Consider the following 25,946-nt stretch of genomic DNA (forward strand, 5'->3'; position numbering starts at 1 on the left):
CAATACAGGGTGAAACATATCTGGATTTAGTATTTTGTAATAATCAGGATAGAATTGAGGTTGTAGAGGTAATTTAACCACTAGGGTTAAGTGACCATAATATAATACAATTCTCAGTATTTTGTAAGAGTGCGGATAAAATAATTAAAATTGTTAAGTTTAACTAAATTTTGAGCAGATACAGCAAAGTGTAAGGAGGAACTTATCCGAAAATTAACTGGGATAACCTTGCAAATGGTGGAGCACAAGAGTAGGAGTTTTTAGAAGTAATCAGTTCAGTCAGGACTGAAAATATCGATTTATGTGATCAGCCTTTTACCAATCTATACTAATAAAAGGCAAAGCCCTTACTCACTCACTCACTCACTGACTGACTCATCACTAATTCTCCAACTTCCCGTGTAGGTAGAAGGCTGAAATTTGGCAGGCTCATTCCTTACAGCTTACTTACAAAAGTTGGGCAGGTTTCATTTCGAAATTCTACGTGTAATGGTCATAACTGGAAGCTATTTTTCTACATATACTGTAATGGAGTTGAGCTCGAACGCGTGGGGCGGAGTTTCGTGTGACATCATCACGCCTCCCACGTAATCATGTAAACTGACTGTCAATGCAGTACGTAGAAAACCAGGAAGAGTTCCAAAAACCGCTGAAGAAAACATACATTATATAATTCAGAAGGCAGCGAAACAATAAGAAGCGAGCGAGTGAAATATACAACCATATTCATGAGTGCTGCTACTTCAGAAACAAAGCACGGTGTAAACGTAAACTTGAATATATATATATATAGATATAGATATAGATATAGATATATAGATATATAGATATAGAGATATATATATATATATATATATATATATATATATATATATATATAGATATATATATATAGATATATATATATATATATATATATATAGAGAGATATATATATAGATATATATATAGAGATATATATATATATATATATATGACAACAACACTCATATTAAAGAAAAAACAATTACATTAACAATCATGTTACGTTATTTTTAAAATTTGTCCTTTTCTTTTTCATAACTTCTTTAACACACTACTTCTCCGCTGCGAAGCCTGGGTATTTTGCTAGTCTCCATTATAAATTAATGTGAAGTTTTTTAAGCTACTAAATCATCTTGATTAATTTACAAATTGCGATTCTGTAGTGTTACAATTGTCGGATCGCCAGACTGATTAAAAATTGATTTTTAAATTATAGAAAATGCTGTAATTCCAATTGGCAAAATGTAACCATGCTCTAGCCCACAGGTGTCGAACTCCAGTCCTGCAGGGCCGCAGTGGCTACGGGTTTTCATTCTTACCATTTTCTTAATTAGTAACCTGTTTTGCTGCTAATTAACTTCTTTGGCCTTATTTTGAATTAACTTGATTCAGGTTCCTTTGTTTCTTTTTCCTTAATAAGCAGCCAAATAATGGTGAGACACAAAACAACCCTCCACATGAGCAGTTCACCACATTACCTGAAAATAAAGAAAGGTGAAGGTCTCAGTAAGGTTGATCTCTGAGGTCACCAAAATTTTTTGATGGTCCTTAGAAAAAACAATAAACCAACAGTTTTGGAAATGTCTGCTGTGGCAGAATGAGATCAGCAACAAGCCACAGAATTAAATAATGTGTTTAATTAACAGCAAGAATCGCCTTCTAATTAAGAAACCAGTTAGAGTGAAATTGGTTGGCATTTGAAGCCCCAATTTAGCTGGTCATCTGTAGGCTCGTTTCAAATCTCATTCCTGTTTGGCTGCCATTTAATGAAGAAAATAATCATTTCAGAGCACTGAATCCTTAAAAACCGGGCTATTAAAATGATGGGAAACATAATTTAATTAGCAGTGCAAACTGGTCACTGATTAAGAAAAAGGTTAGAATGAAAACCTGCAGCCACTGCGGCCCTTCAGGCCTGGAGTTCGATACCCCTGCTCTAGCCATACTATGTGATTAATTACTGTAGACAGATAAATATGACTTGCATGCAACCAGGCATATGCTGTTGCCATAACAGTTTACTGATGTAATTAATGTAATTAGAGTATATACAGTTATTTATACTGCATCCATAATGTTCACATGGTCTGCAGCACACAGACACATTTTGCTAACAAAATACACCCTGAGAACAGTGCAAAATAAGAACATGACTGATCAAGGTTGTTGTTTGTGAGAAAGTTAAGTATTGTTGTTATAAGGCCTGAAGAAAAATATTAAATTTTCCAATTAATCATTATTTTTCATTTAAACAATTCAATATTCATTATTAAATTAGCATGATTTATCTTGTGAATCTCATTCCTATACATAGATTTTTGCTTATCTTCCTTTTTGGCATCCAATCCAGTAAATGTTGCTAATGCATCTGTTAAGACTTACTATAGAGAAAGCATTTTACCACCTAACACAAAATGGCATATCCTCTTCAACTGAAATTGGTGTTGTCAACACTTAACAGATACTTGGACTTACTAGGGATTCATGCAATACCCTGGTAAAGTACAACTGGATGAAAGCAAAGCCATTTTTAAGCTATTTAACTCAGAAGTTAAGTAATCTGGTAACACAACAAATTTGAGAAACCATTTATCCTGACATCACCCAGAAACATTTTCTCAGTCAACATCCTATGAGTAGAGCCTAATCTACATTGGAGATGGCATTTAGCTCCAAGCTTCCATTAATTTGTCTCATGTCCAAAAAGTAGTCTATAGCAGTTTGTATCTGTAAAGGTATGAGCTCTTACATTGTTCTTGAAACTGAGGGTTTTTGACAAATGGTACAGGTTTTGGAAGTGTGGTATGCTATACCAACCAGAAAGCAAATCAGTGAATTTATTTATTGTACCTAGGTTTTCTAAAGATGTTAAGAAAAGCATTGCCATGTCTTTGTGGTCAGGGGGAGAGCAGCCCTAACTCAACAGCTGGACTCCAGGGCAGTAGATTTGCATAGTCACATGTAACTACATTAAAAATGACTGAACACTGACAATGCTGCTAATATGATCTGTGGCTTATGGAGCTATTTCACCTCGGCTGCTTTGTATTTGGCATCAGAGGCAGCTCTGAAAACTCTAATAATTGCCTGCTTGCCTGGGTGGATGAGGTGTGTTGCAATCTCTTTTCAGCAGCAGTACAGCTAGTCACATTCGTAAATAGAAGCAATGTTTATTGGACTTACTAACACACAGATTTGTGATTGATGTAGTCAAGCGATGGAACATCACACTGGAGATGCTAGAAAGGTTTTTGGAACAACAGCCAGCCATCTCAGCAACTCTGCTTGTTCATTTTTAGTCTGATTAATTAATATGACTGCTACACATGACCAACTGAAGATAAGTGTTAAGTTGTAGAGGTTTAGAAAATACCCAAGTCTTCCCACTGTATCTTTAGTTTTGACTATGTTCAGTTACATTTGTCTTACAATTACAAGAAAAAATGAAGATGGTCAAGCAATATGAGGGAAGAAAGAAAGTGAATGTGATTCCAAGTGACTTTAAGCTACACATTGTAACCGGTGTTTACTGCACGTGCTGTACTGCTGTGCTCTGGCTTTGAATCTGGTTAACATCTGAAGTTTCTGCGGTGTGATTCACACTGACCTTCTTTATCTGTTAATGTTTTTTACTAACGGGTTGAAATGTTAAAACAGAACATATGATTGTTTAAACTTTGCCCATAGAAGTCCTTCTCTCACAGTTATGATGTAACATAACACACACAAAGGATTCGTGAAGCTGTTAAAGTTTTGTCCTCTATGTGAACAACAGTAATTGCAAAGCAAAATAATAAAGTAAAAACTACACAATATGTTAAGAGTGATGATAAAAATTGATATAAAACGAATAATATGACATAAGGGACTTATTATACAGTACAGTACATACGGTCAGGTTTGAATATTTATACCGGTCTGTCTTAACGTCCAGCGTCCAGATCAACTGATGACTGGTCTGTTGGAACCAAACGTGGTCGTAAGTTGACGACTCCCTATATTACAAATTGGCCTTCTTCAGGGAACAAATAATAGGTTACAACCTATGGGTGTTCTGCAGCAATTAAAGTAAATTAAGCTTTGCAAGTTGAAGCAAAGAATTTGTACAGGTGTCCCAACTTATGCTGATTACTTAAAAACCCTATGTCTGTCTCAAAGCAGAGTCAGAACAGACTGTGTTACTACACCCTCTGAAGTACTACTTGGACAATATTACACTGTAGATAGTTGTAAATACCAGTGATACTTGCCAGAAAATGGCAATTAACAAATTAAATAAGAACATTAGAACAATCTAGTTGACAACAAGCCATTAATCTCAGTAAAGCTCGCCAGTCCTAGCTTATTCCAAGTGTCTATGGTTCTCTGTGTAAAGAAAAACTTCCTAATGTTTCTGTGAAATTTACCCTTAAGTTTCCTTAGGTTCCTAGGAAGAATAAGATATATATTACTGGGTTTTCCAGAAAACCACCGAAGAAATTGAAGCTTTGCAATTAAAGCAGAAATTGTTGCATCTTCCACAGTACAAGCTGATTATATAACGTTTTTGTTGTTATGGTCACAGTAGTGAAATGTACTTGTTGACTCAATAAAAACACTTTAATTTAAAACATATATTTAATTGTATCACTCACTGTGACCTGAAAATTTCAAGTTGGATAGAAATTCTCTTTTCAAGTAAAACAATTATCAGTAGTAAATCCCAGTATTGAATTACAATACATATCCAGTCACAATACTTTAAAAATTGCAATACATATAGATTCAACAGGCAAACATCTTTGTAATATTGAATCAAGAGGTCTCTGAAAATTCCCTCCCTTAGTCTTTGAGTGTCTACTGTGTTGCTCCTTGGTTACCGTATTGGTTTATTCAGATTCAGAAAGCATGTGGTCCCATTTTAAAAATAATAATAATAATAAAAATCATTCTATACTCAGAGTATTTGATATATTGCCCAGCTCTGTTACAATATCGACAGCCATTCCGTATAAAGTCCCTGTCAGGGTCTGTAGTGTGTGCTCACTGAATATCAACACGGTGAATGTTTCATTCTGTTTGTGCTAGGTGAAACTCTCTCATTTATCTTCTCTAATTGCTGTCAGTGTGTAGAAGTGTAGAATGTGGAACGTTACTCTGAAGTATAATACAGAAGTTCCACTGTTGAGCAGATCTGTGATGGGAATGCTCCAGTACTTTTTTATAACTTCTAAATAGTGCTTTTTGGTACATTAAATCAATCAGTGGCTAACTTGGAGTTTCTCTCCATTTTGCTAGATACAAACCGGATTCCAAAAAAGTTGGGACACTAAACAAATTGTGAATAAAAACTGAATGCAATGATGTGGAGATGGCAAATGTCAATATTTTATTTGTAATAGAACGTAGATGACAGATCAAAGTTTAATCCGAGTAAATGTATCATTTTAAAGGAAAAATATGTTGATTCAAAATTTCACGGTGTCAACAAATCCCAAAAAAGTTGGGACAAGTAGCAATAAGAGGCTGGAAAAAGTAAATTTGAGCATAACGAAGAGCTGGAAGACCAATAAACACTAATTAGGTCAATTGGCAACATGATTGGGTATAAAAAGAGCTTCTCAGAGTGGCAGTGTCTCTCAGAAGCCAAGATGGGTAGAGGATCACCAATTCCCACAATGTTGCGCAGAAAGATAGTGGAGCAATATCAGAAAGGTGTTACCCAGCGAAAAATTGCAAAGACTTTGCATCTATCATCATCAACTGTGCATAACATCATCCGAAGATTCAGAGAATCTGGAACAATCTCTGTGCGTAAGGGTCAAGGCTGTAAAACCATACTGGATGCCCGTGATCTCCGGGCCCTTAAACGACACTGCACCACAAACAGGAATGCTACTGTAAAGGAAATCACAGAATGGGCTCAGGAATACTTCCAGAAACCATTGTCAGTGAACACAATCCACCGTGCCATCCGCCGTTGCCAGCTGAAACTCTACAGTGCAAAGAAGAAGCCATTTCTAAGCAAGATCCACAAGCTCAGGCGTTGTCACTGGGCCAGGGATCATTTAAAATGGAGTGTGGCAAAATGGAAGACTGTTCTGTGGTCAGACGAGTCACGATTCTTTGGAGTTCTTTTTGGAAATCTGGGACGCCATGTCATCCGGACCAAAGAGGACAAGGACAACCCAAGTTGTTATCAACGCTCAGTTCAGAAGCCTGCATCTCTGATGGTATGGGGTTGCATGAGTGCGTGTGGCATGGGCAGCTTGCATGTCTGGAAAGGCACCATCAATGCAGAAAAATATATTCAGGTTCTAGAACAACATATGCTCCCATCCAGACGTCATCTCTTTCAGGGAAGACCCTGCATTTTTCAACAAGATAATGCCAGACCACATTCTGCATCAATCACAACATCATGGCTGTGTAGGAGAAGGATTCGGGTACTGAAATGGCCAGTCTGCAGTCCAGATCTTTCACCTATAGAGAACATTTGGCGCATCATAAAGAGGAAGGTGCGACAAAGAAGGCCCAAGACGATTGAACAGTTAGAGGCCTGTATTAGACAAGAATGGGAGAGCATTTCTATTTCTAAACTTGAGAAACTGGTCTCCACGGTCCCCAGACGTCTGTTGAGTGTTGTAAGAAGAAGGGGAGATGCCACACAGTGGTGAAAATGGCCTTGTCCCAACTTTTTTGGGATTTGTTGACACCATGAAATTCAGAATCAACATATTTTTCCCTTAAAATGATACATTTTCTCAGTTTAAACTTTTGTTCCGTGATTTATGTTATATTCTGAATAAAATATTACAAGTTGGCACCTCCACATCATTGCATTCAGTTTTTATTCACGATTTGTATAGTGTCCCAACTTTTTTGGAATCCGGTTTGTATTTCTGGTAACACATTCTTAAACAAGACTGATTAAAGAGAGTCAAGACAAAAAGCAAGAATTAATAATAAAAAGTAAGCAATATAATAAATATTGTATACAAAACAGTAACATTTCATAAGCAGATTTATATGAGGGCAGATATTATTACGAATACACAGACCACAGTGACGCATTGAACCTTGATTGAATTCACTAATGTCTACAGTGACACAAGGATGGGAAAATTCTTGTCCTTACTTTTTCCTTGTTTTCATTTCCTGTTCAAACCTGACAATTTCTTAGATTAATTTTAAATGGTCATAAAGACTACAAATATTTTAAATGTGTGTGACAGAATTTAAACTGATGAACCCTCTAAAAAATTCACAAGTTTGAGGATCCATATACTTGCAATATATTGCAAATCTAACCTATTTCTCTAATCTAATCTATTTCTAACCAATTTCTTAATTAGATGACTTTTATTACATTTGAGAATATTCACTCTCTGTTACAGAAGAAACCAAGCAATTTAGTGAGATTTAAGCACTTTCTTTATTTCATATTTAAAATGGGCTTGTTTAAAATTCCCTAACCATACTCGGGAGAGTCAAAAACCTGTATTGTTCTTCAAACTGGTTGTCAAATTTTCTTGTATGATATGACTCACTCTGTTTCTTTTTCATAAAATCAATCCATTGCTTTCATTAATTACCTATTTATCTGAAAAGTTTTGTCAAAGCACATTGTAATAAAAAATATATCAGACTGGTATAATATTCCCTGGGGATTTTGAATTTTTTAAACCCCACCAGTGCAGTATCTTCAGCAAATATAGAAAAATAATGATGAAGTTGGCACACATTATGGATTGTACATTATCAGTTACAAACTTCTCGGAAGCATGTCTTCACCTTATTTTTGTAGTTCCTGAAATTGTCAGATAATTTTTTTTAACTTGAGATCTGCTGGTACCCTATCTATTAATAAGACCTTTATATCCAATTTCACCAGAGAAAGCTCCCACCTCCCATATAAATCCAAATGTGTGTGGGATTTTCAAAATGGATAGATATCATTGTAATTTCTTCCTTTTAATAAATTAAGATATAATTTTTTCACAGATATGTGCTTGTGCTGACCATCTGTAATTCATGAAGTACATTTTCTGGCAAACACATGAACTCATTTGCTCTAGTTCTCCCCTTAACATTTCCATTTTTTCCCCCCCAGAACAGTAACATGGCAGAAGGGAGTAACAATGGATCCAATTCACATCGTCCTAACCTTCAGGGTGTGCTGCGCTTAGCTGTAGAAGCCAGCACATCATCAGATGACCCTCTGGTTTCTGAACCAATGTCCGAAGAGGTATGTAAAATCACAGAGTTAGATTTCATCGTTTCCAGAAGGTTTAAATACATGTTCTAAAACCATCAATTAAAATCATTTGTTAGCTCTAAAATAAAATGGGATTTTTGTCAGAATTAAAAAGTGTTGACATATGAACAGTTAATTAACTATATTTGAAGACTACCTGTGTGTATTATCATGGAAATTTGCCTTAATATAGCTTCTCTATAGCACCCACATGTACAGTCGTTTCTAAGCATGAACTGTTTCTTTATACAAAGTGACTTATTAGCTTAACAAAAGTAGACCAAAGTAGATGCTACACCTTTGCCAATCAGTTTGCTATGTATTGAAGATGTTTTTTCTCAGCAGCTAACCCATGTGGCAATATGGCAATACTAGATGCTCACAACAATATACCATGACCCAATCAAACCGTATAAAATTAATATTATTATAAGGCAACATGAATTAAAACACAGTAAAACCAATGGTATTAAAAGTAGGTAATATATTTGAAAAGAGACTTTAAAGTTTAAAAAATGTATTTGAAAAAGAGTCTTATTAAAAAATACTTCTGCAAAAAATTAAGATTAATTTTCCATCACCTTAAAGGCTGAGTGCAGAGTTGCTTCAGATTGGTGTTCAGTCCACAGAGGTCCTTGTCAATTTCTTTGGGCTCTTCTACTTCTCAGCTTTCCTTGCTGTTCTATTTACTGCTCTGCTCTACCTGCTGTTCTCCCTCTCTCTCTATGCCCAGCATATCCTCAAACTTAAAAGTCTTCCTTCATGTTGAGTGGAGGATGCAATTGTCTATCTGCTGCAAAAAGCTTATTCTCATCTAGATATTGCTGGCAGCTGGTATGAGAGCAGTTGGATAGACAGCATGGCTGAGGCAGCATGTGCTTGATGCTGTATACCGATAATTCTCTTTCCGACCAGCTGCTGTACAGCTGTGATTCCCCACTACACAGTGGTACATCACTGATACAGTGATATAAGTACTCCGAGTGGTGGATTTGGTCTTGTCCGATGCGAGAGACGGATGTCTGAAGTGGAGCACCACTAGCAGCGGTGTTATTTTTTCATAATATTTGCTTAGTATCCTGAGATATCCTGTATCTATTCAACCCAAGGAGACTGCTATAGTATATGTAAGCATATATAAACATGGCCAACAAGAAAGGGGGTCCGAAAGAATTGAAAACTAAAGCTGCACCCAAGCTAAGATCAGCAAGCCCTAGCTCAAGATACGGCCTTTCAGAGAGAGACCTGGATCAGATGGGCGAAAGTACAGACACCTCGGGACCACAGTCCGCTACATCGTCGCCGGCTGAGAGTGAAAAGGGGAGCGAATGTACGATCATGAGTGCAGATCTTGATAGCTCGCCGATCGGAGAACACCACCTGAAACTGGAAAAGACCTTGCAGTCCGCGGTTTCAATTACTCCAAGCGAGCCAGGAATAGCGGGGACACCGGCTACAGTAGAGCCTGACGCTTCACCTACGGTACAAGAAAGCACAATTGAAATGTCTAAACTGCAGGTGATGTTCGCTGAGCTCATACAAGATATAAAGAAAACCGAGAAGGCAAATGAGAAAGCAAGGGCAGGGGCACATGAGAAACTGAGACAGGAATTGAAACAGGAGTTGCTGGAATTGAAACAGGAGTTGCAACAAGCAAACAAAACGCAGCAGGTGATGCTGCAACAGGCAAATGAAAGGCTGCGACAAGAAATACAACTGGAGATGCGACAGGTGCTGGGTAAAATTGAAACGCTTACTGATCAATTGGAGGGTCTCAAGGAGACATTCACGACTCTGATTGAAATAGCCAAAAATTTAGCTGCCAGTGCTGAAGAAAAAGCAGTAAATGTTAGCTCCGAATGCAAAAAACTCGGAGACAGACTGGCTGCTTTGGAAGATGGAAGCAGAAGGTATAATGTCAGAATTGAAGGTCTGCCTGAGGATCGAGAGAGTCCAAACCCTGTGAAATTTGCAGCTGAACTTTTTTCTAAAATAATCGGGGAGGACTTTAAAGCAGAATCTGAGATAGCAGCAGCTTACCACGTACGTGGATCAAATACCGTTAGATCCAGATCTTTTATTATTTGGTTTGAAAGATTATCATTTAAGCTAAAGGTGATGACACTCCTCAGAGACAAACAAGAAGTTATATATGAGAATAACCGCATTCATATCTTCCCAGACTTCTCTCCAGCAACGGCTACTAAACGCGCAGCCTTCTACAACATTAAACAGCGGTTACGGCAAGCCAACGTCAAATACGGCCTCTTGTATCCGGCCAAACTGAAAGTTGAATTGCAAGGTCAATTTTATTTCTTCGCTAGCAAGGAAGAAGCACAAAAGGAATTAAGAAAGCTAATCCCGGGACTATTCTGATATATAATAGTGAGTTATGGCCGTTAATGATATAGCAAGGACTAATAATCCACTGTCTGATCTTTTTGTTTAAAATACGGGCTTTTATCATCGTATATTTTCATTATTACTTAGTATTACTAGGGTGCTAACTGTTTATTTTTTATTGTGCTTAATTACTTTTTTTAAATTTTTTTTTATAGCTAATTATTTTATCTCTACCCTAAACGAGACTGTTCAACATCAAACCCTAAATGCTTATTTTGGACAAATTTCTAACACTATCCCCCGGGCTTATTATCTGGGTGTATTCTATTAATGCACGAAGATGGCTGAAGACTATATATTTTAAATGCACATTTTTTTTTTTTTTTAAACTATATTGGTAATAGATATCTCTTATCTTTTAATCCTAAAATGAGCTTGTTTTGCTTTGGACGTGCTCTGTCTCTGGGTATGTCCGAGGACTGGGACTGTGTGAAGTGGGTTCTAGCCTCACTTGGGGAGGTAAAATCTAAGGGGGGGAGAGAAAGAGAGCAGGCTTGATCTATACCTAATCTGTCCTCTTAATCATTATAATTATAACTACCAATGTAATAATAAGCTGCAGGGCAACAACTCTAGGGGAAATAGGAAATTAAGGCCGAAGCTGTCTTACCTCCAGTTAAGACTATAAAATGACATCAAAAACTCAGAATCAATGTCTCCATGATGGGACAGTTAATTCTGTGAGCTGGAATGTTAAAGGCTTGAATCACGAATTAAAGAGAAAGAAAGTACTCTCTCATCTAACAAGTCTAAATGCTAAAATAGTATTTTTACAGGAGACCCACTTACTAGGCAAGGATCAGTTCCGGCTGCAAAAAGACTGGACTGGTCAGATGTTCCATTCTAGTTTTACAAAGAAAACTAGAGGTGTGGGAATTCTCGTACATAGAACAGTTCCATTTCTAGCATCAGATGTAGTATTGGATCCTGAAGGGAGATATGTAATGGTCATGGGAGACTTATCTAACTGTAAATGATCTTGATAAATGTTTATGCACCTAATGTCGATGATAAGGAATTTATACAAAATTTATTTGCATCCATTCCCAATCTGAACACTCAAAGTTATAATGGCTGGGGACTTTAATTGTGTTCTAAATCCACTTTAGATAGGACTTCCATGAGGGAACGGCATCTAACACTGCAAGGATAAATACAAAGTTTATAACTGATCACAACTTATCACACCCCTGGAGGTTTTTAAACCCAAATTCAAGAACATATTCTTTCTACTCACCAGTACATCACTGCTACTCAAGGATTGATTACTTCTTTATAGATAATAACTTCTTGTCTATGATTAAATCTTGCGAATATGATGCTATTGTTATTTCTGACCATGCACCTATAATCTTGGAGCTAAAATCACTAAGCCCCATACACTCACCCCGCAGATGGCGTCTCAACCCGCTTCTATTAGCAGACGAGAATTGTACTGAATTTATATCCAAACAATACAAATACCACAAATAGACACTTGTAGTGCGGAGGAACTTGAGAAACCTCCGGCGTTATCAGAATTACTAGATGCTATAAAGTCATTCCAAGACGGGAAAGCAGCAGGCCCTGATGGCTACCCTGCCGAATTTTACAAGAAATACTCTGCTCAGCTAGCCTAGTATCTCACCGTCACTTGCTTTTCTTTTTATTCAGTTTTATTGAGTGTTCCTGCCAGTCCCCGCATGTTGCTGTATGCTGTTTATTTTGTACTCCAGGACATGCAGAGGAAAGAATGGTAAAGACCAGTAACTTCGGCGCTATATGCAATCATCAGACACTCCCCATCTGCCCGTGTCGTTCGAACACAGGAACATATATTGGTGTAAAAGTATTACAAAAGTGTACTTTTATTCAAGTGCACTTTTTCCATCGCCTTTCCTGTAAGAAGCAATGTACACACTTCTCTCTATGTTGTGGTTTCTATTACACACCTGAAAGAAAGAGACAATACATGTGAAAATATCCAGCATACAGCAACATGCGGGACTGGCAGGAACACTCAATAAAACTGAATAAAAAGAAAATCGAGTGGCGGTGAGATACGAAGAAGGCAGCTTCGCCAGCGTCTGTGTGTCAGAACCAGGTGGGGGGGCGTTAGTATGCATCGTGGTACAACGCAGAGCTATAGCACGTCTGTATTCTGTTTCTTTTGTACTCCAGGGCATGTAGAGGAGCGAATGGTAAAGAGCAGTTAGTTTGGCGCTATATGCAATCATCAGACACTCCCCATCTGCCCGTTGTTTTGTTATACTTTTCAATACTTTTTATACTGCTCAAACGGGCATGCTCAAAAATACACGTAATGCCATGAAAAGTGCACGCAGACACTTCATTTCAAACAAAACAAGTGCACTTTTATTCAAAACTACCTGTATAACCGAAGAAAAAAGAAAGCAAGTTACAGTAGGCGATTGATACGTCAGCTTCCATGATGCAATGCTAAGAAGTGCTGATTTTCATTCCGTGCTATATAAAATCATCACATTCAAATATTAACAGTTCCCACACACCCAAGGACCGTCCTTCCTACATTTACGACACGTACTTGTTGCCGTGTACACACCTCTCTGTGCTATGGTTTCTATTACACTGAATGAGCACCTGACACTGTACTTTCTTCCCTGGGGAAGGTCCCGCATCAGAGAATTTCCAGTTCCTGCATAAATTCACACCCGATCTGACGCTGTTCGTTTTCAAATAATATTGCATTAGTGTGATTATATTTTCACATATATTGTCTCTTTCATTCTGGTGTGTAATAGAAACCACAGCATAGAGAGAAGTGTGTAAATTGCTTCTTACAGGAAAAGGCGATGGAAAAAGTGCACTTGAATAAAAGTGCACTTTTGTTATACTTTTACACCAATATATGTTCCTGTGTTTGAACGACACGGGCAGATGGGGAGTATCTGATGATTGCATATAGCCGGTTACTGGTCTTTACCATTCTTTCCTCTGCATGTCCTGGAGTACAAAAGAAACAGCATACAGCAACATGCGGGACTGGCAGGGACACTCAATAAAACTGAATAAAAAGAAAAGCAAGTGACGGTGAGATACGAAGGCAGCTTCGCCAGCGCTTGTGTGTCAGAACCGGGGTTTGGGGGTGGGTTGGCGTTAGTATGCATCGTGGTACACTGCAGAGCTATAGCGCGTCTTTAGTGAAAACAGCCGTGTCAGATGGGGTTGTATGGATTGATTCTGAACGCGACTGAGAGAATGAAAAGTGAATAAAATAAAAAAAAAGCTAACCTTTACAAGGATCATAAATTGCACCGGCTGTTACAGACTGAAATCAAATGTATGCTTTTATTCTAAAACAGTAAGACAGAGCAGTTTGCTTCTCAAAACGGAGGGGCACAGGATCGAACTCGTGACCTCTTGATTCCCAAGCGGGGGCTGAGTCTATTGAACCACGGAGGCAGTTACAATAAACCGCTCTCAATGTCTCATGTTAAGGCGGCTTTTTGTTTCTGCAGTTATATTTTTGAATAAAAGCGCAATTGTGTTATTCTTGTGAAAATGTTTCTTTGCTATTTGGACTTCAGGCTTCATACATTATATAGTTTATGCCTACATTTTGTCATCTACTACTAGAATATAAAAAATGTTTCTGTTTTAACAATGTGTTGACACAGATTACTGTAGAAACGGAACAGACATGAAATGCGTGTGTTCCAAACAACAATCTATTATTTCCACTCTAAAACTCCACTTCACTCCCAGATACTCAATCAAGGCATGAGCTAAGAGAAGTTCGTGCACGTTCTAAATTGGTGGGGGGATGGAATAGCCGGCTGCTCCAAGCTTCTCTTTATCAACACATTTAGAAGACAAAGGACGCTGGCGGAGAGGTGTGAAGGGTGTGAGGGTGTGAAGGCTCTGGTAATTCTAGTGTTAAGTGGAACAATCCAAAAGATAAAATGAGGACTTTGTTTCACACCTTTCTCTGTGATACCACAATTCCATTTTACATTCTCTTGTTGTCTTCCAGAATTGCCATTTGGTTTTGGCCACATTTCATGGTAATCTCATAGATACTGTCATTCTAAGATCTGCTTAAACCAAGTTTAGAGATAAATTTACAAGCCACATCAGACAGAGTTTGAACCCAGACCAAGTCACCCACCTCGTAGTACATTTTCCATTGACGGGTATTGTAGTATACCTGGCTTGTCTTGAGGTTGACCTCACCAAAGTAGCTTGTACTTTCTTTTGTAATTGCTCTAGGGTTACAAGTGTATGATATTGGGGTGTATCTGGCAAAGGGACGGATTAAATCAATAGATCAATTGGGTCCCTAATTGGACTAAAGGACAACCAGAGCAGGGATTTCACCCAAAGCCTTGTGCTCCGCTATGTTGATGGCATATTGTACTAATGGAAGCCATTTGTTGCAGTCTTGATGATGATTTCCAACGTAGGATGCAACCATTGTTTTTTGGGTCTGGTTCACCCCCTGTTAGATTGCTTTGGAGATGGTATGCTGTTGTCAATCTTTGTTTCACCCTCCCCCCCAAACCCAAAAGCTGAATATAACTTTTTCATTACTTCACTGGTGAACTGAGGACCCCAGTCTGATACAGTGAACTTGGGGACCCCACAATGAGTGAAAATGTCATTCATTAAAATGATGCAGATTCAAAAAGCTCTACCCATTTAGAAAAGTAGTCAACAACTACCATCAGTACAGTTTTTCTGGTGGTAGAAGACGGCAGTGGTCCCATCAAGTCTATGCCCAACATTTTTCCCAGCTCTAAAGATATCATGGATTGAAGCTTCCCTGCTGGTTTATCAGGTAGGCTTTTGTACTTCTGATAAATCTGGCACTTTTTAGCATATTCTGACTGCCATCATGCCACTTCTAATGTCTTCAATATGGTTTTTCACCTTCCCCAGATGTCCCCCAAAAGGGCTATCATGATAATAGTGTTGAAATTCAGGTATGTACATTTCTGGGAGCACCAGTTGGAGCTTGGTGCCCCTGCTCTTAGATGATAAGAACCTATATACCACACCTTGTAGCTCCTCGAAATGAATGCTGCCGGGTTCAGCCTTAGCAACACTCTCCTTAAGCTCCAAGCTTGCAGGACGGGTGTCTTGAGCTTGCACTATATCCTGCAAACTTAGCGGTAGGGCACTCCACTGGCTTTGTGTGGTAGCCACACACACACCACACCCGTCATCTCTGGTATTCTTAACAACAAATATGTGACAACGTTGCTGCATCCCTTCCGGTAGAATACTTTAAATGTGAAGGACTGAAGGTGCAACACCCATCAGGTAAGGCATGATGACATTTTGAGTTGATTTTCAAATATAGTCAGGGGCATTGTGATCGGTACATACCTTGAACTCCACCCCTTCTAAGAAATGACACCATTTCTGTATAGCCAAAAACTACTGCTAAGCACTCTTTTTCATAGGCGGAATAGTTGAGTTCAAGGCCTCACAGGCTCCTAGATGCATACGCAATCCGTTTCTCCATGCCATCCTTATTTTGCGTAAGTACTGCCCTGAGCCCTACATTATTGGCATCAGTGTGTACTTGAAAGTTAACTGTTAGTTTGGTTGAGCCAGAATAGGTGGACATTGCACTGCTGCCTTTAGTTGGTCCACAGGCACTCTGTGATCCAGTTCCAGGAAATGTCCTTTTTTTTTTTTCAGTTGGTTGAGTGGGGCAGCTATATCAGCCATCCATTGGATAAACATGATGCCAGCCCACAAGCCCAAGAAACCTTTGTAAACTTTTAAGGTCCAAGGGCGGTGGCTAGTTTTGAATAGCTGAGGTTTTCTTAGGGTCAACCTCAATGCCCTTTCCAGATATGACATGCCCTAAAAAAATCAATCTGCGGTTGAGTGAGGCGACACATTTAACATCAGACGAGCTTGTCCCAGTCACTGAAAGATGAGGTCCAAATCCTGGAGGTGTTGATGAAGGTCAAGGGAGAAGACAATAATATTGTCGATATGGACAAAACATATCTTCACAATCAACCCTCGCAAGACCTGCTGCATCAAACGTTGGATACTTGCCCCCGCATTCTTCAGGCCAAAAGGCATGACCCAAATTTGGAACAAACCTTCTGGAGCGGAGACCGGGGCTTATGTTTGCTGCCTTCTCCCATTTGCACTTGCCAATACTCACTGCATACTTCCAACGTACTAAAGATGGCCGCCCCGTCCAGTGATTCCAAAATTTCTTGTACCTGAGGCATGGGTATGCATCTAAGTGGGTCTTGGCATTTAGTCCCCTTTAGTCAACACAGAATTTGTATGTTCCATCTGCTTTTTTATTAATACTACAGGAGCCACCCAGGCTGATGATGAAGGCCCGATAATTCCTTGTTCCATAATCTTGCCAATATGTTCTTTAATAATGCCTTTCTTTAAGGGCGAGACTTGATAGGTGCGTTGACGCACCAGAACCTCATCCAGTGCTTGGATGTCATGGGTAACCACCCGTGTTGCCCCCAGTTTCTCAGCCCATTCACTCGGCCATCTAAAAAGCAAAGGTTTAACCTCATCCAGCTGGTCTGATTGCTCACCTGCCATCAACTTTTCGCAGGTCCCTTCAAAGAGGCATTAATCAACCCCAGGAGCTCTTCTTATCCCATTGGAGCAATAGACAGAAAGGTATCTACCTGTTCTACAAAATTAATTATGTCCTCTGAGGTATAGGACTCTCCCAACTTAGGAAACTCCATGTGAAGGGACAGGGTTGCTGGTGAAGCGCACAAATGCACAGTGCTGACTGCCTCCCGGAGAGCTGAATGTGCAGCCACTAATTCAGATGAATGCAGATTATTCCGCACTTGGTGCCAAAGATGCTCTTTCCATAGCTGATTGTACCTCTCTACGCACTACACAATATCATGCTTCAGCCCAGTAATCGGCTCCTCCGTATATTCTCGCAATTTTACCACAAAGCTATCGATATAATTGCGCAAAGCTTCTTCACGAGAAAGGGTGCTGTCAGCCATGGACGAGATCCGCTCGTGAAGCGCATCAATCCGCTCTGTCATTTTGGCCAGCGGGAGAGAAGCGCCTTCGTTATCTGCCTCATCAGGTCCGGGCAAATCACTCGGGTGCATCGATTAAAATAAGCTCGTTCTCCCTCGGACGGCTGAAAGTGCCCTCATTGTAAGGTGGTATTTAAGCGATGGGCTAATGGGAACCAATATATGAAATATACTTCTTAAACCTTCTCAGAGAGGGCACCACTCTGTAACAATTGCCCGATACTGGACACGATCACTATACTTCACCACCCAAGTGGGAAGTGGACAATGTTCGAAGGATATAGTAGCAATAAAATATACGGTCCTCGGCCCTTCTTCTCCCCTTTACGCGCCCAATACTTGAAAGAAACCAGATGGTAGTTGGATTAGTTAAATAAGCAAGTGTATTGTAATCCAACGATGATACATTTACATGCCAGATGACTGAGTGTTCAGATCCCCAGGATGCCCTCCCCTGCCCCACTACCCTCAGTGCCCAAATCTTAATCCCCAGTATGAACCACACATAAAAGAAAAAGGATATCAAAAAGAGAAAGAATGTAGAGAAAGGCCAAGCAAAATTACACCTTTGATTGGTTACCTAAAAAGATTACAATATGCAAGCTTTCGAGGCAACTCAGGCCCCTTCTTCATAATGGCTAACACGGTACAACACCCTAGTACTACAAAAAGAGAAAGAATAATTGTAGTCCATGAAACTGTGAAGAATCCTGTAGTACAGTTCTTACTGCATGATGGAGGGAGAAAAAAACAGTCCTCAGGCAAATATGGCTTCCTTCTTGCTATCCCGAAAAATTCCAAAACATGAGTCCAACTCATCAACGGGAGCACCCGGAAAACCTCAGGTCCATATACCACAACCCCTTGCCTCTTCTCTCTTCTTGCGGAGTCGGGGTCTTCGTCTTGCTGTTTCCAACTTCGGGGTGGAACCCACAAATAGCGGACGTCCCTGGATGAAGTCTGATCATGATATATTCTCAAGCGTGGATAGCCGAGCCCCTTGCCTTTTGCTTCTATTCTCTCTTTTCCTTAGTCTGCTGTTCCCCTTAAAAAGAAAAGTTTCCTGTGGAAACATCCATTTCCTGTTTAGATGTCATAGCAACATGACACCTGCGCTATGCAGCTGGAATCCTTACCTGGTGGGGTCCTACCAGAACTTGGTCGTCCATAATCAGACCTGAAGGGATCTTTCTTAGACAACCTCCAGGCCACATAATATAGTGAAGGCCAGTCCAGAAAGTCAACCTGCTTTTAACGTTTTGTAGGTATGCTACAATCTAAAATTTATTTAACAGCATTCACACTTGCAGCCTTATTATGACTACTGTCTTAAAGCTGCAGAAAATTATATTTTAATAAGAAAAACAGTAGGGAATGGTTTAAAAAATATTAATTTTAGTCAGTCAATTTTACATTCTCTTGATTTTTTTAAAAATACAGTATTTCCTTTGCAAGTCTGTGTTTTTTGGCTGAAATATGAATGGAAATCTCTACATGCAAAATTAAAGCAATATTTAAAGTTAAAATAGCATAAATAGGAAGTCTTTTCTTTACACAATAGTAAACATACTCTTCCATTTCAAAATAAGTTCTGCCACAGATAATGAATATAAATGCTTAGACTATACAGTATGTGACTTTAGCTTTGTGTTTATTCTTCACATTAAAAGTAGATCACACCTGAAAGTAGTAAAGTGCCTGTAGTCTATGTTGACCCATCCCAAACAGGTTTTGTATAATAACTAAATATACTTCGTAAATACTGTATATGCATCTACACATTGTTCATATTGAAAAAATCTTATAAGTACAAAACCTTGTTTAACTTTACAGAGGAAGGCTTGGTTGCAGGAAGCACTTTCTGATCTTTGTAGAGGACAACTGGACGAGGTTCAGCAAATGAAAGAGTGCCTAGAGATTCTGAACACTTCTGAAGAAAGGAGTAGTGAAGAAGAAGAAGAAAGAGATGATGAACAGTTAAGGAAAAAAGAAGCAGCTCTTGAACATTTGGCAGATCTCTGTGAAAATCTGGATAATGCATGTGGTTTGTCACTTAATTGAATTATTCATATACATATTATCAAATGGTAGTACTATTTATATACAGTAATACTTGCATGCTTATATTCAGATTCAACTCTTCTTTTTAATTTGTTGACTTCTGCTACAAAACTGCGCATGCACTTAATCTAGTACCATGATACTTTCCATAAAGGAACAGTACATGTGATATACTATAAACCTTACCAAAGAAAATACTAAAAAAAATTGTTTTTGAGATTTATTGATTACCAATTTGAGTTATTGGTAATGGAAATTGGCCGATTCAATTTGATTGCTGATCAGTCAGAGCATCAGTAATAAAGAGCGTGATGAAATAGGAGTAAAAACATACGTAAAAGCCCTGGATAAATATACACTGCATAGAAAAGTAGTTTTATCCAGGTACATAGATAAGAAAAAAAATCACCTTGCACCTTTTACTTCCTAAACACTTATCTATTTTCGAGCCACTAATTGTAAAACTGTTAAAACTAATTACAGCTACCATGGAATCATTGATCATAGTTCCTGCATCCATGATTGGCATGCTAACTGCTAAAGTACCGTGGTCACTTAAAATAGTGAAGACTCAAGTCTACCTTGTCACCTATTCCAAGTAGCATGGCAGAAAGTTTTGCTACTAGCAAAGATTTTCTAGCACTAAAAGACACTGGTACTTTGTCAGGACAAAATAATATAAATTTGAATGTTCCAGGGTGGGGGTAATTGTGAAAAGGCCATCTGAGATCATTTATCCATGATGAGTTTTTAATGTAGAATCAGAAGGATAAATCACTAATGACCATGCCTCGGGAAGTGGAAACAATACCAAATCAAACTCATCAAAATACTGTTGCTGTCAGCTACAGGGTGTCCCACTCGGGAGTACAACTTTAAAAATGTGAATTACTCTGCAACGAGTGCATGTATCATCATGCAACAAGGTTCAAAATATTCTTTATTTAATGAAGAATTGATTCTGTGTCATAAAGAGGTGGGCACTATAGCAGGCGCCGCTATGGCGGCCCCATATGTGGCAGCGCCTGGGCTGCGCCAGCCAGGCGCAGATGGCTGTCTAGCCCCAGACACCAACCCTGCAGAGTGGCGAAAGCAAGCATGCAATACTTGTCCATATTTGACGAATTTGTGAAACAACTTCAAAAAGGTTACTTCCAACAGGACAGGGCAAAGTGCCATACCTCTCATGCCAGTATGGAAGAGATCCGATCGATTTTTGGAGACAGGGTGATCTCAAAAGGGTTTGTGGCCACCTCGATCGCCCGATTTAACCACCCCAGATTTTTTTCTGTGGAGATATTTAAAGGGCAAGGTTTATGCAAGCAAACCCAGGACCATCGAACAACTGAAAGCAAACATAAAGCGTGAAATTGCTGCCATCGACAGTGACATGTTGCAGAGGACATTCTCAAATATGGAGCGTCACGTTTCCTTGTGCACGGACGTTGGGGGAGGACATTTTCAGCACCTTTTGTAATGTGAACTTGTTTTCCACTAAATACAGGTATGTTCAGTTCTTACAACGTTCACGCGTTTGCGAGTAATTCGCATTTTTAAGGTTGTACTCCCGAGTGGGACACCCTGTACTTGTGTAAGGAGAACATACCATGCACACCTGAAGAAGATGAAAGCATTGACATAAAAACAGGTCAGTGACCAGAAGAAATAAGCTCAGGCTCATAAGGTGGATGATTTTAAAACATTACACAGTCATCTTTGAAGAGTATTTTTACACAGTTAGGAGATATAGGCAGAGTTAGTGAAGTTTGTTCAAAACATTAATCTAAAGATATAATATTCATTTTAAATTCAGGCAGAGTTAGTGAAGTTTGTTCAAAAAATTAATCTAAGGATATAATATTCATTTTAACTTCTAGGCTTTTGTACAGAGGATATCCATTTAAAATGTAAGATTGCTGAAGTTTCAGTGTGAAACATTGTGTTTGTTTAATTATAGAAAGTTTAGTAGCTCTCATGTTTTGCTTTTGGTTTTTGTGTATTTGGTCAGGTTTTTTTTTTTAACTCTGCAATATAAAATGGAACCTCCTAATAGGAACATTGATTGTAGATGCCACAAATAATTATTTAATTTTAAATTAAAAGAGGCTTCTCTGTCTTTCAGGCAGTTTCCACTGAATACTATATAAATCCTTTTTCATTTAAAAGTTATTTTTCTGTCTTTTTTGCAACTCTTGTTGTAGAAATTAAATTGATTTACAAAAATATGTCTCATGTAACTTAAATCTTTGAACTTGCCAAAATCAAAGTTATAGGAATACATTTTTGAATAAGGACCAACACAAAAACAAGAAGATGAGAAGAAGCAGTAGTACCATTGACAAGTGTAGAGTACTGTAACTACAAGTTTAGGATACTTTTCCAAGAAACAATACTAGTAAACACTGCTCTCAAAATTAGTATAAATATACATTCAATGTATGTATTTATATGTAGGGAAGCTTCATCATTTTTTCAAATAAAGCTCTCATTTTTAAATTTCTTCAACTTACTCTTAAGTTATCATTCACTAAATCCTAATGAATGTCATTCACTGCTGAAATCACAGTTGAAGTGCAGCCTTCCTAATACGAAAGAGAATTTTAGACATGCGAGTTGTTGAATTTTTCTAACATATTAGTGTTGGAGTTGACTGAATTAGTAGTAATTGCAGTTTAAAAATCTTAATTCTATGTATATGTTATAACTTGTAAAATAAACATTCTATACACTAAGCTTTGCCATTTCTACTGTCTGTAAAACTGAAGTTAATTATATTTCTGCAGTGCTACCCAAACATAATCTCTTTGTAATTGTCTTTTTTTAATAGACTTGGTAAAGCTAGGTGGCCTAGAGTTTATTGTCTCACGTTTATTGAATGATCCTTCTTCTGGTATCCGTTGGAGATCAGCTCATTTAATAGGCTGTGCCTGTCAGAACATGCCTGCTGTTCAGAGTCATCTTCTAACTCTCAAAGCACTACCAAATCTTTTGGAATTAGTGGACAAGGATCTAAATGATTCTGTGCGCATCAAAGCTCTCTATGCTGTTTCCTGTGAGTATATATTATTTTCTTTAATTAATGTTCTCTTATGTTTCATGTTTACCTTCTAATATTTAAATATCTCATTGCTATGTGTTTTATGTAATTTAGTTTATTTGTGCAAGTGATTAACATATGGGACTTTTATATTTTTATATAATTATATATTAATATATATATATATAATTATAATAATATAATAATATATATATATATATATATATATATATATACACACACACACACACACACACACACACACACACACACACACACAGTGGAACCTCGGTTTGCGAGCATAATTCGTTCCGGAAACGTGCTCGCATTCCAAAGCACTCGTACACACGTGGACAAAATTGTTGGTACCCTTCAGTCAATGAAAGAAAAACTCACAATGGTCACAGAAATAACTTTAATCTGACAAAAGTAATAATAAATAAAAATTCTATGAAATTTAACTAATAAAAGTCAGACATTGATTTTCAACCATGCTTCAACAGAATTATTTAAAAAAATAAACTCATGAAACAGGCCTGGACAAAAATGATGGTACCCCTAGAAAAGACTGAAAATAATGTGACCAAAGGGACATGTTAATCCAAGGTGTGTCCACTAATTAGCATCACAGGTGTCTACAATCTTGTAATCAGTCAGTGGACCTATATATAGGGCTCCAGGTAGTCACTGTGTTGTTTGGTGACATGGTGTGTACCACACTCAACATGGACCAGAGGAAGCGAAGGAAAGAGTTGTCTCAGGAGATTAGAAAGAAAATTATAGACAAGCATGTCAAAGGCTATAAGACCATCTCGAAGCAGCTTGATGTTCCTGTGACTACAGTTGCACATATTATTCAGAAATTTAAGATCCATGGGACTGTAGCCAACCTCCCTGGACGTGGCTGCAGGAGGAAAATTGATGACAAATCAAAGAGACGGATAATACGAATGGTAACAAAAGAGCCCAGAAAAACTTCTAAAGAGATCCAAGGTGAACTTCGAGCTCAAGGAACATCAGTGTCAGATCGCACCATCCGTCGTCGTTTGAGCCAAAGTGGACTTCATGGGAGACGGCCAAGGAGGACACCATTGTTAAAACAAATCATAAAAAGCCAGACTGGAATTTGCCAAACTACACGTGGACAAGCCACAAAGATTCTGGGAGAATGTCCTATGGACAGATGAGACAAAAATTGAACTTTTTGCCAAGGCACATCAGCTCTATGTTCACAGACGGAAAAATGAAGCATATCAAGAAAAGAACACTGTCCCTTCTGTGAAACATGGAGGAGGCTCTGTTATGTTCTGGGGCTGCTTTGCTGCATCTGGCACAGGGTGTCTTGAATCTGTGCAGGGTACAATGAAATCTCAAGACTATCAAGGGATTCTAGAGAGAAATGTGCTGGCCAGTGTCAGAAAGCTTGGTCTCAGTCGCAGGTCATGGGTCTTGCAACAGGACAATGACCCAAAACACACCGCTAAAAACACCCAAGAATGGCTAAGAGGAAAACATTGGACTATTCTAAAGTGGCCTTCTATGAGCCCTGACCTCAATCCTATTGAGCATCTTTGGAAAGAGCTGAAACATGCCGTCTGGAAAAGACACCCTTCAAACCTGCAGAAGTGCAGAAGTCTCATTGACAGTTACAGGAATCGTTTGATTGCAGTGATTACCTCAAAAGGTTGTGCAACAAAATATTAAGTTAGGGGTACCATCATTTTTGTCCAGGCCTGTTTCATGAGTTTATTTTTTTAAATAATTCTGTTGAAGCATGGTTGAAAATCAATGTCTGACTTTTATTAGTTAAATTTCATAGAATTTTTATTTATTATTACTTTTGTCAGATTAAAGTTATTTCTGTGACCATTGTGAGTTTTTCTTTCATTGACTGAAGGGTACCAACAATTTTGTCCACGTGTGTATATCAAAGCGAATTTCCCTATAAGAAATAATGGAAACTCAGATGATTCGTTCCACAACCCAAAACTAGACATATAAAAATGATTAATACAAAATATAAAGTAAAATACATAATACAAATTAACCTGCACTTTACCTTTAAAAAGAATCATGGCTGGTGTTTGTTTCTAAACTCGTGGGATTCCACCCAACGGGATGACACGCGGAAGAGCGTCCCAAAGCAATCGCTGTCTCCCAGCGCTGTAGCAGTTTGCCGTATAAGCGCATCTAAAAAGATCGCAGACATGCTATAAGCGCCTGTCGTCAATGGGTCATACAAGGAACATTATAAAGATCCCGCTACAATAAATAACAGCGCTGTTGCTGTTTCAAGCTGAATAAAGCTGGTGTTAAAGTACTGAGACTCGCTTCGTGTTTTGGGGAGCAAGATGGGGACTCGCACTTCACAGCGCACACACACACAGTCGCAATGCTGTAGTAAACAGTATACGCTCGTACGGATGTTGACTATATGAGTGAGGCACACAGACTCAGACGGAGAATATGAGACGATTGAGAGAGAGAGATGGGCGAGCGAGATAAGGAGAGAGAGAGACGAGTGAGATAAGGAGAGAGAGAGAGACGCACTGGGTGAGCGAGATGAGAGAGAGAGACGCGCTGGGCGAGCGAGCGAAATAATAAGAGAGAAAAAGAGAGAGATTCGCTGGGCGAGCGAGATAAGGAGAGAGAGAGAAGAACCATCAGCTCAGTTGTGATCACATGACGCTCAGCAGACAAAGTGTATCCATACTACTCGTATTGCAAGACATCGCTCGTTTATCAAGTCAAAATTTATTAAAGATTTTTGCTCGTCTTGCAAAACACTCGTAAACCGAGGTTCCACTGTAAATTTTTTTTTTTTTGCTGTCTTTTATTTTTATATACAACTATGTTCTATATATGTTTCTCACTAGTCTCACTTATTTTGAGAGTAATGATTCTGTGAAGGAACCTAGTGATCAACTACAAGCAAGTTGTTGTTTTTCAAAGGGGTCCAGTGTTGCAGCATTTGGTACCAGAGCTCTGGTTTCAAAGTCTGTTTTGGAGTATGCACATTCTTCCCATGTCCATTCCTGGTCCTCAGACTTAAGCATCCCAAGGATGTGTGCTGGTTTAATTAAAGTTTCTTAGGTTTGCTTGAAATTAATGGCTATATGACCCTAACATTAGATTATCGGGTTGGATAATAGACAAATGGATG

General features: G+C 38.5%; 1 protein-coding gene across 1 annotated transcript in view; it reads left to right on the plus strand.

The window, feature by feature from the left end:
• Window positions 1–25,946, plus strand: part of hspbp1 (HSPA (heat shock 70kDa) binding protein, cytoplasmic cochaperone 1) — a 97,403-nt gene that overhangs the window by 12,687 nt on the left and 58,770 nt on the right. The window contains exons 2-4 of the mRNA XM_039774669.1: window positions 8,117–8,251; window positions 19,519–19,729; window positions 22,574–22,798. Of these exons, the coding sequence (XP_039630603.1) occupies window positions 8,126–8,251; window positions 19,519–19,729; window positions 22,574–22,798 (562 nt within the window). The 5' untranslated portion in view covers window positions 8,117–8,125. The remainder of the gene's footprint in view (window positions 1–8,116; window positions 8,252–19,518; window positions 19,730–22,573; window positions 22,799–25,946) is intronic.

The sequence above is a fragment of the Polypterus senegalus genome, chromosome 13 (genome assembly GCF_016835505.1).
Source record: "Polypterus senegalus isolate Bchr_013 chromosome 13, ASM1683550v1, whole genome shotgun sequence".
Classification (NCBI taxonomy): domain Eukaryota; kingdom Metazoa; phylum Chordata; class Cladistia; order Polypteriformes; family Polypteridae; genus Polypterus; species Polypterus senegalus.